The sequence below is a fragment of the Notamacropus eugenii genome, chromosome 4 (genome assembly GCF_028372415.1).
Source record: "Notamacropus eugenii isolate mMacEug1 chromosome 4, mMacEug1.pri_v2, whole genome shotgun sequence".
Classification (NCBI taxonomy): Eukaryota; Metazoa; Chordata; class Mammalia; order Diprotodontia; family Macropodidae; genus Notamacropus; species Notamacropus eugenii.
Window position 1 is genome coordinate 472,860,529 of NC_092875.1, and position 13,935 is coordinate 472,874,463.

Consider the following 13,935-nt stretch of genomic DNA (forward strand, 5'->3'; position numbering starts at 1 on the left):
AATGTTTTGCACAAACAAAATCAATTCAACTAAGAAAGAAGGGAAATGGATAACTGAGAATAAATCTTGGTGCCCAGTTTGTCTGATAAAGATCTCATTTACACAATATACAGGGAACTGGTCCAAATTTATAAGAATAAGTGCCATTCTCCAATAAATAAATGGTCAATGGATACAAATAAGAGTTCTCAGGGGCAGAAATCCAATCAACAGCCACATGAAAAAATAATCCAAATAACTAATTATTATAGAAAGGTAAATTAAAGCAACTCCATAGTTCTACCTCACACCAATTAGACTGGCAAAGCTGACAAAAGATGAAGAATGACGATTGCTAGAGGGGTTATGGGGGACAAAGCACATTAAATACAATGTAGAGTGAGTATACAGTTGAAAATTATAGGTAATCTCCCAACTTTAATATAGCTAATGTTATTTTAAACCTTTCCTACTCAACCCAACCTTTTATCAAAGCTGCTCACTAGTAGGTCAAATGGAGTCATCAGAATTTCATCTCTTCTTTCTGCCTGGTAATCAGAACCAGAATTAGGAGGACTTTGCCTCTGCTCTAATAGTAATTAAGATAGAACTACAAAATACTCCAGATGTTTTACAGAGACACTATCAGTTCTTTATTCCTGGAAAGTATGCTTTTCCTCATGCATCTCCAAGAGAATGTTTCCCAAAGTCTTTCCATATTTCAAGTCCCTCAGATGCTAGAATTGCCAGTTAATTTCCAAATTTTACAATCTCTGGTGAGGGCGTCAATTAGTTAGAAACAAAATAAACAAAAAGAAGAGTAAGGAATGAGTAGATGACGTAGATAAGCCTATCAGCTTGGCTTGCTGGGCATTCCAGCTTCAGATGGTTAAATGGTGGTTTTCCTTTATTCATCAAGCAAATGTGAAATATTACTCTCAAGACATTAGAATAAAAACTATGAAGATAATTCACTCACTGGAATGTAAACATCCATAATGTTATTCCAACTTAGAAAAGTTCTAAGTCCATGGCAAGATGATTGTTAAGATTAATGACACAAAAGTCAAAGCAAGATGCGAGGTCTGTTTGGCTGAATATGACAATCATTTCTTATTGCGAGCATCTCTGAATTTATCATCATTATCAATAATAGCTAACATTTATATGTCATTTCTATGTGCTAGGCACCAGGTTACATGCTTTACAATTATTATTTTATTTGAGCCTCACAACAACCCTAGAAGGCAGGAGCTGCTATTGTCTTTATTTTACAGATGAGGAAACTGAGGCAAACAGAGGTTAAGTGACTTGGAGGCTTACGTGGCCAAAAAATGTCTGTCACATGGTGTCCATCCTTCTTAACATACATATGAAAATAAGGATGATACCTTAATCCTTAGAACTAATCAGAATTGAGAAGCTCAAACTCTGAGGTTTTGTTTATGGTATAAGATGGAAACCATGCATAGGTAAAAGGATATATATATATATAATATAAAATTTAGTGGTAGCTTTTGATATAAAAACTTGTATGTGTGTGTATACATACACATACAATTTCTGTGATTATGTTTCTATAGGAAAAAAATTTATATGTGTATACATTCATATGTGTATGTGTACACACACACACACACACACACACACACACACGCAGCTTAGCGGATAGAGCACTGGGCCAAGAATCAGGAAGAGTGGAGCTCAAACATGTACTAGCAGTGAGACCGTGGGCAAGTCACTTAACCTTTGCCTTAATCCAGCGGAGAAGGAAATAGCAAACCACTCTAGTGTCTTTGGCAAGAAAATCTCATAGACAGAATTGGTATGGTATGATCCACAGATATGACTGAAAAACAGGCAAATAATTTTTTTAAATCAAAAGCTACCACAAGATTCTAAGGCAATATTCAAGGATATATATTCCATAAAATGGGTGCTATGCATATTGGCAATATTTTCAAAAGGAAATTTCAGTTGGGGGTGTTATAAATGGAACCTAAGCTCCCCAGGGCCTAAAGGACTCCATGACAAACACTTAATACAGGACATTAACCCCTGTAGATCACTAGAGGGTTGTTGATTATTAAAATAGAACTACAATTGAATATCTTGCTTGGTGATCTCATCATCTCCTATGGGGTCAACAGTCATCCCTCTGCAGATGATTCCCAGATCTATACAAACAGCCCTCATCTTTTTCCTCAGCTCTAGTCCCACATCTGCTACAGCCTCTTAGACACTCCCAATTAAGATGTGCCACGGGCACTTTAAAATCAATACACCCCAAAGAGAATTCATCTTTTCCCATAATCCTTTCCCTTCTTTGCAACTTTCCTGTTACTGTCGAGGCCATGACCATTCTTCCAATCACTTCAATTCACAATCTTGATGTCTTCCTGGACTCCTCACTTACTTTCATCCCATATAACTAATCTTCTGACAACTTAAAAAAAGTTACTTTCAAAACATCTTTCATGAGGTGTCTCCTTTTCTCAGCTCATATAAGCTTCTATCTTCATCACTTTCACTTGTCCTATGGCAACAGGTTTTTGGCGAGTTTCCTTGTCTCGAGTCTTTCCCTAGTCCAATATGTCCTTCCCTCTGCTGTCCAAGTGACTTGTCTAAAGCACAAGTCTATCATTCAATAAACTTCAGTTACTCTCTATTACTTCCATGACTAAATATAAAATACAAAAATTTATATAAAATATAATTTATATATTGTATATTAATTACATACATTACATATATATTAATTACATATTTATGTGATGTGTTGTGTATTAATTGTATAAATAAATTTCATATAAAATATAGATATATAAATTATACACAAATATAAAATCCTCTGCTTGGCATTTAAAGTCCTTCATAACCTGAATCCCTCTGACCTATGCAAGTATACTTTACAATAGGCTAGAGTTTGCCTTGATTGCCCTTCAGGTGTAAATGGAGATGGATTTCAGCCTTGCAACATGGGGAGCAACCAAATCAGCCTCCTAATGATTTGGTAATTAACCAGTGTGTACTCACATGGCGATATGTCTACAAAGCCTGGGTCAATGTTATGCAGCAGCTCCATCCGGGGGGAAGGGCTTCCTTCACTAGAAAAGAATTTATTGGGAAGTATTAATTTCCTTTACAGAAGAGGCGCATACTCTTTGAATACTTCTTTTAGTGGTCCTTGTAGGAAATAGCAAACCTGCTTCTCCGTGACTTGAACTTGAACCCCAAATTTGAAAGCTGGTGATTTCTTTAGGAAGCCCGATTTCACATGGACATCAACTCTTTATAAATGTTTATACAGCATAGAATACATGATGAGGAAAAACAATGCCACATTATAGCTTTGTCCAGTAAATCACACTGGTTCTATAAGAATCTATATATACTTCAGGAATACCTGCTATTTATTAACGTGGGCATTACCAGCATCAATCCAGGATCACAACCCATTCAGCCTTTCTCAACTTCTATTGACCATGCCCTCCCACACAATCTCCATGGAGGATTTAGACAATGCACTTAGGCCAGCCATTTCTACATTCCCTAGCCCGCAGCACTCCTCTGGACTTCAACATACCCTAGGAAAAATACCTTCCTTCCTCCCCTCACCACCACCCTTCGGCCTCCATCTTTCTTCTGTGTTTTGTCTTCCCCCCATGAGACTGCAAACTCTTTGAGGGCAGGAAATGTCTTTATTACTTATTTACTTTGTATCTGTATACCAGTGTTTAGCACTGTGCCTGGCATACAGCAGGTACTTAATTAATGTTTACTGACTGAATGACTCAGGACTTCTGCATCTTTAATATGTCACAGATTAACTCATGTAGCTGATCCTTTACCTCTCAAATTCATTAAGGCAGCTAAGTGGGTGCAGTGGACAGATAACTGAATCTGAAGCCAAAAAGAACTGAGCTCAAACCTTTGTTCCCCTGCCATTTACTAGTTGTGTGGTTCTAGACAAGTTTCTTAACCTCTCTGTGTCTGTTTCCTCAAATGTAAGATAAGGATGACCATGGCACATACTTCACGGAGTTGTTGTGAAGAACAAATAGAATGAAATGTGTCACGTGCTATATGATGCTAACTGTTACCACCGTTATGACCATCTAATCTCCTCTTCTGGTCATGGGTGTCCTTGAGGACAGCATTTCTCTCATATATGTCTTCTTTCCTTATTTAATGTTCTATAGCCTATTTACACCTATTAGACACTCTTCCATAGACCTTTGGGGCTGCTGTAATTTTGAATCTTCTGAAATCATAATGTTCTATGATCTGCACCCGTGTAGCATGTCCAGGAGAATCTGGGTTAGATTTGTGATTATGCTAGTATCGGGAACTCTGATAAGTAAACCCCCTCTACTAATATTGACTGGCACCTGTTCTGCATGCTGTGGTCTTAGAGGGTCACCTGGGGCACTGAAAGGTTGAGTGACTTGCTTTAAGTTACATTGCCAGTATATGTCAAATGCAGTCCTTCTGACTCTGAGGGCAGCTTGCTATCCCCTATGTCACACTGCCTCTTGGGAGGCATACTGGTGTGAAAGAGATGGGGCAGCTGAGGATCACTGGAATTTTTAGCACAATGTCCCAAATGCAAGCCAGTCTGCTTCCTTTCTCCCTTTCTGTTCTGGGCCCAGGTCATTGTTTATTGGCATAAGGACAAGGAGCTGAACCTATATATCATCAGGAAAATAAGTGACCAAGTCATCTTTCATATACAGAATACTTACTAGGAAATGTGGTGACAGGATCTAGTGCCATTTATATTAAAGCCACAAATGGCCTTTCAAATAGATTGAACCTAGATCTAAAAACTATGAATTCTTAGAATGACCAGATCTCAAAGTCTGATGGGATCTCAGAGCTAACCTGGCCTGTTACTCGAATAGGAGTCCCTTGGAAACAAGGAGTCAACCAGAAAATGAAGGGGAAGCCGTCACCTGCTGAGGCTGCCCATTAGGAGTACTACTGATGGTTCAGCAGATCAGCATGCACCTGTGCCCAGTGGAATTTGGTCTAAAGGAATATGGATTTTTTTTGTTCTAGTGCAGCAGTTTTTAACCTTTTTTGTGTCCTGGGCCCCTTTAGCACTCTGAGGAGGCTTACAGATTCCTTCTCAGAATAACGTTTTTAAACACATAAGATAATAACAGCTAACACTTATACATCACTTCCTGTCATCTAGTGCTTCACAATCCTTAGCTCATTGGATCCTCGTAACAGCCCTGTTATTATTATCCTCACTTTACAGATGCAGTAACTGAGGCAAACAGAGCTGAAGTGACTGGTCCAAGGTCACCTGGATTCTAAGTGTCTGGGGTTATATTTGAACTCAGGTCTTGACTCCAGGCCCAATGCCATATGGAAATGAATTATGTTGAAATATAGTTATCAAAAACATTTTTAAGTTCACAGGCCCCGGGTTAAGAACCCCTACTCAAGTGCAGGTTCACTTAAATAACTGTCATTTTATCCAAATGTAAATATCTAGATAATTTTACAGAATAGGCATATTCAAATGAATTCATAGACTATTTCTACTGGACCTAGAACCGGAAGTAGCACAGTGCCTGGAACATAACAGGGACTTAGCAAACACCTGGTGATTAACTGATTGCTTGACAATATGGGTATTTAGAGGTAGACTGGCACAAAGGTTTTATTCAAATGCCAGCTCTGCCACGTCTTATAAGACTTTGAATGAGCTGTTTGACCTCTCTTGGACTCACTTTTCTCGTCTGTAAAATGAGTGTGGTCTCTCAAGTCCCTTCTAGCTCTATCATCCCTAAAGCAACCCCTTTCTTTACCACTGAGAAAACTGAAGCCGACAGAACTTAAATGACTCGCTCAGTGTCGCAGAGCTAACGAATGACTCCACTGGGAACATAACCCGCTTCTTAATTCTCAGATTAGTGCTCTCTCAACAACTATGGATACCACTAAAAAAACGTGAAGAGATCCCACCTAGTGAGCACTAGTGAACTCAGCAGGAGCCGGCACTAAAACGCGCCATGCACATTATGCACCAGAACCCATGTCTGTCATTCATGTCCCATCTGGGGGTTAGAGGCCCTGTCAGAGTGGGACACTGCAGACAGCCATTCACTTCAGCCTCACAGTCAATTTTCCTTTTTCTTTCCCCTTCTTGGTTGGGTTCTGGTTTCCCATCTTCACCACTTTGGGAGGACACTAACAGACCCCACTCTATTAGGACCGTTCCCCTATCCCCCTAATGGTGGGGGGCCAAACCTTTCCATCCTTATCCTTCCCCTGCCCCTCTCTCACATACACACACACACACACACACACACACACACACACACACACACACAAACATACACTTGTATGTGAAGGCAGTCACTAACTTCTGGTAAGATCTCAAGACACTGCCTTCTGACCTGCTGTTGGAACCCTAAAGACACATTGGTCTTGCCACCTGCACTGCACTAGAACCCTTGGAACCTTTCCATCCAGCTTGCCAACAAGTCTTCCTACATGTGCCGTCTTCCCCAATCAGAACAGAAGTACCTTGAGAGCAGAGACTGGCTCCTTTTCTTTCTTTTTTTTTTTGTCCAGAGCTTACCACAATGCTTGGCATATCTTAAGAGTTTGACAAATGTTTTTTCATTCATTTTAAGTAACCAAATAATTTTGCCAAGGTAAATTCAACCTTATAGTTGTAGTAGTGAATTCTAACTCTGACCCTTTTACACCTGATCTAGGTGTCATACTTTAACTATTTATAACTGGTTGGTTGGTCGTTGTCCTTTGTTCTCAAAGAGAACCAAGATGACATAGCTATGTCAGGGTCGAGTTTCAGTGTGTCTGACTGTATGTGGATGATCAGATCAATATGAGTTTGGAATTCTCTACCATAGGTCAGGCACAAATAGTCTGTGTGATTCTCTAAATCTGTATATCCTGTGTTTCCTTAGAGCTGTTTCAATTCTGCTTTGCTCCTAGAGCACAGCACCTTCTCTGATGAGGGTGCACCATGCTGGGGCATCCTGTGCCAGTGTCTCCCATGTCACACAATTAATTCCAAAGTTCTTAAGAGAGATTTTGAGGGTGTTCTTGTATTGCTTCTTCTGATTACCACGTGAACACTTGCCCTATGTGAGTTCTCCATAAAATAGTCTTTTTGGCAAGTATATGTTTTGCATTTGAATTACATGGCCAGTCCACTGGAGCTGTCCTCTTTGAAGCAGAGATCGAATGTTGGCAGTTTAGTTCTAGAAAGGACTCCAGTGAGTGGTACCTTATTCTGCCAGGTAATCTTCAGAATCTTCTTAAGACAATTCAGATGGATGTGATTCAGTCTCCTGGCATGGCACTAGTATACTATCCTGGCTTTATAGGCATACAACAATTAGATCAGCACAGTGGCTCTGTAGACCTTCAGCTTGGTAATCAGTCTAGTTCCTCTTCTCTCCCACACTTTCCTTCAGAGCCTTCCCAAACACTGACCTAGCTCTGGCAATTCTTGCGTCAACCTCATTGTCAATGTGTACATCCCTGAAAAGTACACTACCAAGGGAAGAGAATTTATCTACAGCATCCAAAACTTCTCCATTTGTTGTAACCGATGGTTCCGTATATGGATGGTGTGGTGGTGGCTGATGGAGCCCCTGTGTTCTCTTGGTGTTGATTATTAGACCAAAATGAGCACAGGCAGCAGAGAATGGATCCACACTTTGCTGCATCTCAGCCTCAGAGGCTGCACTGAGTGCACGATCATCTGCAGACAGAACATCATGCACCAGCGCTCCCTCCGCTTGGGTCTGTCAGATTGAAGAACTTACCATCAGTACGGTAGCTAACCTTGATACTGTGTTTGTCGAAAGCATTTGTCAACATGGCTGAAAACATCATGCTACAGAGTGCAGGAGCAAGCACAGAGCCCTGTCTCACTCCACTGGTGGCTGGGAAGGCACGAGAGCTTTGTCCATTATCCCGAACCTGGGCAAACACGCCATCATGAAATTGACATACAGTGCTGATGAACTTCTCTGGGCAACCAAATTTTGACATAATTTTCCATAAGTCCTCATGACTAACAGTGTCAAAGGCCTTGGTGAGATCTACAAAGGTTGTGTACAGACCTCTGTTCTGCTCCTGGCATTTCTCCTGGAGTGGTCAGGCGGTAAACATTCTATCGACTGTTCCTTGGCCCCTTCTGAAGTCACAGTGGCTCTCAGGTAGATGACCATCTTCCAGGTAAAGGATCAGTCTATTAACGAGGACTTTGGCAAGAATCTTGAGAGCAATGACTAAGAGAGGCCCCCCTCCCCCACCGCTGTGATTTCCAGTGGCCATGAAGGCAGTTAAAGCAGGCATTGTGGAGTGCTTAGAGCTTGGTTAGACACTGAAGATGCCAAGGTTATTCACTGCACCTTGAGCCATCATCAGTCATCTTGATTCTGTCTTGTCACTGCACTATGATGACTCTGGAGGACAGAGCAAGGTCAATGACTTCATGCAACTCTGGCTCAAACCAATTAGAGCATGAATCAAAATACATCACATATGCCATTTTACCTATCTCAAAGTCCTGTGGTGACAGGCAAGTGATAAAGCAGCAGGTGCAGATACACTGGGAGCTACAATCACAATCCTGCACAAAGGTGGCTCAGTCTATAGGGTTGTTTTCTCACTGGAAGAAACAGTGGAATTCAGTAGCCCCCTAGGCGTCTGAGCAGCCTTTTAAGGACCACACTGCTCACTTCTTGGTGTGAGGAACAGCTAGAAAAGGTGCCCTAAAAACTGTCTGCTTACCCAACTCTGGCTTGATTACTTCATCAGGTGGGGTCAAAACACACAAAAATATACAATAACATCTGCTAAGACCATTCTGCTCACCATCAGCACATGGAATGTGAGCACACTTAGAGACAACACAAAATCCAGCAGACCTGAAAGACAAACAGTTCATGGTGCAAGAGAACTCAGCAGGTATTGCATTCAAATTAAGAGCATGACGCCAAAACATCTATAAGCAAAGCATCAAAGCTTGGGCACAAATTTAGGCAGAAGTGTTGGAAGAGATGAAGCAAATGTTTTTAAAAAGAATTTTAAAAGTGTTTTTGTCAATGAAACTAGAGTTCTTGACGAAAGAATGAAAAAGAAATGAGAACCACAGAAGAAAGAATTGGAAATGAAATTAATAGCATGGCACAAGATGCACAAAACGTCGCCTAAGCAACAAATTCCCTGAAAATCAGAAAGGAACAAATAGATGCTGATGACTCCATGAGACAACCTGATATCTGAGCATTTTTAGGTCTTTTTTTAGTGGTACTGATTCACTAGAACATAAACACAGACACACACACATACCATTGCTAATTTGAATAGATATCAGCTAAATGAAAGATATTTATCAACAAATTTGAAAAGATCAAGTGTGCGTATTAGGCATTCACTATACTTCTCTCTAAATCAGAGGAAACACATACTTGGGAATAAGCAAACTGACTGATAGGAGATGACATTTCTAAATATCAAAGGTTACACATGGCCCAGCAACCAGCTTTGTTGTCTGAATACATTTCTCACAGGCAGTCATGCCGGGGCTGAAGAAAATGATGTCTTAAGTCAAGCACGTCATGAGGTTGCTTGTTCAAATGTGCATAACTAAGGTATTTTGATAAGGAAGTGGTCAGAGATATGATCTGGGAAAACCAAATATGTGGCAAGAGATGAAAAACAACCATAAAATATCCTTAGTGATTCCAGGTCATTAGAAGAGTAAGAAAAATAAATTTACATTAAGAAACTTGGATTTTTACCCAGGGTTCTTTTGCACAGCTGTATCTTTCTGGGTTTGCTTAAAATCCTTCAACAAGTTCCTGGACAGAACTGGGCATCCTGGACAGAATTGGCCATGTTCCTTCCTCCTTTGGTAAGTGAGGAAGGCTTATGTGAATTTTAGAAATATCCTAGGATGGTACCTCAAACGGTAGTCCACAGAGTCACATGTTTCTTGAATACCAATAAACAACACAACATTTGAAAGAAGAGCATGGAGACAGGGCCAGACACACTGAAGAGCTATGCTGATTTAAAAGCATGAAAAAATAATTTATGCACATGTCCCCTGTTTGTACCCACGAGTCAACTTTCACTCCTGTCCTTAGATCCTTGCATGCTATTGGGCTATGCATCCTTATGAACTGTAAAAATTGGCCCCAATTTCCTTCCATAGCTAGAAGAAGGGTGACCCATTGGTGAAAAGCAGAGATGAAGTTTGAGAGTCATCATGAGGGAGGCCTCTCTCCAGATAGCACCCTCCCACAGGAACTTACTATGAAATTACTTGTCCCTCCTCCCTGGTCTGAAATCCCTCACAACTCTGAATTTAGGTAGCAAAAGTAGCTACCACACTGGTCACCTGGGAAGGAAGTGGAAAAGAGGCAAAAGAAGGGGAGAGGGATTTTTTCTTAGCTAGTTTTTAATAGCACATCAGCACAGATTAAAAACATTAGCACAAGTTAGAACCAAGAAACAAATAATTAATTGTCATTTTAGGAGGTATGGAGAACCTAAGATGAACTATATGGTTCTATTTCATTTCAGTGGAGGTGAGGAATAGGGAAGGGGGTGAGGGGGTAAGAAAGGGGCAGTGTGATGTAATGGAAAAGGCATTGAATGTGGAATCAGAAAAGCTGACTTTGTGACTTATTAGTTTGTGCAAGTCACTTAACCATGCTGAGGGTCAATTTCCTAATTTATAGAGTGGTTATAATAAGACCTGTCCTATTCTATTTCATAGAATCATGGTGAAAGTCAGATGATAACATATGTGAAATTTTTTTTCATTAGTATAAATCACCCTAGCAGATAGCTAGGTAGGGCAGGAGATAGAGTGCTTGGCCCAGAGTCAAGAAGAAATGAATTCTAATCTGACCGGAAAACTAAAGCAGTGAGGGTAAGGAAGAGTAGGGGAGGGCTAGGTCTAGACAGATCTAACCACCTATGAAAAGAAACAAGTTAAGGACCTGAATAGAATTTTAGAAAAATAAGATAGGACAGATCTCTATTGATTACTGAGTGGGAATGAATAGGAGTATACATATTTTTCAGATGTGCATAGCACTTCTACAAAAATTAACCACATACTGGGGTATAAAATCCTTACAAACAAATGTATAAAATATATTAAATTCTGTGTGACCCCTAGGTAAGTCACAACCTCAACTGCCTTGGGAAAAAAAAATGTATGTGTGTGTGTGTGTGTGTGTGTGTGTGTGTGTGTATACACACATACATATATACACACATACATATTATATATAATGTATATATGTGTGTGTATAGATATGTATATATATATATGCATAGATATAGATATATAGATATATGCACACAACACACCTTTTAATGAACACAATGCAGTAAAATTATATTCAGTACAGGAATGCTGAAGAAAAAATCTTTATTAAAATTAAATACAAAATTACTTAATCCTAAAGAACTGCTGGGTCATAGAAATGATAGATAATTTCACCAAAGATAATAACCATAATGAATTTTAGGGATGCTGCCAAAGCAGTCCTTAGGAAAATATTTGTAACTCTAAATACTTTTGTCAACAAAAGTAAGAAAGAATAAGTGAATGAATTAGGCATGTAACTTAAAAACTAGAAAATGAATTAATCAAACAATTCCAATCAAATACTAAAATAAACCTTCTGAAATTCAAAGATGAGATTAATAAAATTGAAAGCAAAAAAAGTTCAATTGAATTAATAAATAACACTGAGTTCAGGTTTTTTTTTTTTGGAAAACAGTAAAATGAATAAACTAACTTAAAATAAATGTACAAAAACTAACTACTAGTATCAAAAATGAGAAAAGAAGAAGTCTGAACAAATAAATAAGATGGAAAAGAAACAACTTAAGTGGATAAATATTTACAAAAATAAAAAATTCCCACAACAGAGAAATATATTTTTAATAATTCAATTTCATAAAAAAATTGAACAAGCTGTAACTGAACTCCCAATGGAAAACATGTCAGGCAGATTTACTAATGATTTTTATGAAATATTCAAAAAACAATTAGCTCCAATATTATGTAAACTGCTGGGGGGAAATAAAGGAAAAGAAGGGATGCTGACAAATTCTTTCTATGATACAAATATGGTCTTGATCCCTAAGCCAAGGAGAATGAAAACAGGGAAATAAAATGATCAACTAAAGCTCTGAATCAATGTTGATGCAAAATTTTAAAAATAAAATAATAACAAATACGCTACAGAAATTTATCAAAAAGATTACACACCACGATGGATTTATACCAGGGACGGCAAGGTGAGTTTGATATTAGGAAAGCAATCAACATAACAGACCATATTCACAACAAAATCATGTAATCATGACTGAGCTCTCTGAGAGCAGGAGGTGGGTTGTTTTTTTTATTGGTTTGTTTGTGTACACACCTAGGGAAGATGATACTTGTAATTCTTAAAAACTGTACTACTAATAGTACAGTTAGAAGGAATATACATAGACAGAAGGTATGGGTATAATGGGAATTTGAAGGAACGACATAAAAACTAATTAAGGAATGAGAAAGAGGAATACAATAAGTGCAGAAGGAAAGGAGAGTTAGAATGGGATAAATTACTTTACATAAAGAGGTGCAACAAACCTATTACAGTAGAGGGGAGGATGGAAGGGTGGGCCATTGGCCCACTTTGATGTGTATTGGCTCAAAGAGGGAATAATAAACATAATCAGTTCTATATAGAAATCTATCTTATCCAAAAGGAAAGCAGGAGGGGAGTAGATTAAGTAAAGAGGGAGGGGATGACAGAAAAGAGGGCAGATCAGGGGAGGCAGTACATAGAAGAAAACACTGTCAAAGAGGGAAGAGTAAAAGGAGAGAGAGAGAACAAAGAGAAAGAAAAAAAAGGGTGAAGGGAAATATAGTTAGTAATCATATCTGTGAATGGAAAAAACCCTCTCGTAAAACAGAAGCAGATAGCAGAGCAGATCAAAAACCAGAATTCTATAACATGATGTTTACAAGAAACACACTTAAAGCAGAGATGCACACACAGAATAAAGGTAAGTTGTGGAGCAGCATCTATTATGCTTCAACTGAAGTAAAAAAAAAAAGCAGGGGTAGCAATCCTCATCTCAGACAAAGCAAAAGCAAAAATAGACCTAATTAAAAGAGATAACGAAGGAAATGGCATCTTGTTAAAAAGTACCACAGACAATGAAGTAATATCAATACAAAACATACATGCACCAAGTGGTATAGCATCCAAAATTCTTTTTTTTAATTGAATTATTTTATTTATTTTCAGTGTTCAACAATCACTTTCATATATCTTAGATTTTTTTTCTACTCCCTCCCCTTATTTCCCCCTCCCTCTCCACTTCCTCCCTGAGATGGCATGCAGTCTATATAGGTATATAGGTTCTACATATACATTCCTATTAAATGCATTTTGCACAGAAGAATTAAAATGAATGGGAGAAACCATAAAACAAAACAAAACAAAACATAATACAAAAGAAAATGGTCTGTTTCTATCTGCAATTAAATTCCATAATTCTTTCTCTGGATATGGAAGGTATTTTATCTCGAGTCCATTGGAAATTTTTTAAGTCCACGCATTTCAATGAAGTACTAAGTTTACCAGAAAAATTCCTCTCACACTGTGGTCGTTGTTGTGCACAAAGTTCTCCTGGTTCTGTTCCTTTCACTCAGCATCACTTCACATAAGTCTTTCCAGGTTTCTCTGAAGTCTTCTGTTCATCATTTCTTATAGCATAATAGTACTCCATTACATTCATACACCACAATTTGTTCAGCCATTTCCCAATGGATGGGCATCCCCTTGATTTCCAGTTTTTGGCCACCACAAAGAGAGCTGCTATAAATATTTTTGTACATGTGGGACCCTTCCCTATTTTTGTGATCTCTTT

General features: G+C 38.7%; 1 protein-coding gene across 1 annotated transcript in view; it reads right to left on the reverse strand.

Annotated features, from left to right (window-relative positions):
• The window catches only part of ARSB (arylsulfatase B), a 260,017-nt gene that overhangs the window by 100,751 nt on the left and 145,331 nt on the right, over nt 1-13,935 (reverse strand). Inside the window, exon 6 of the mRNA XM_072606420.1 lies at nt 3,016-3,086. Coding sequence (XP_072462521.1) covers nt 3,016-3,086 — 71 coding nt within the window. The remainder of the gene's footprint in view (nt 1-3,015; nt 3,087-13,935) is intronic.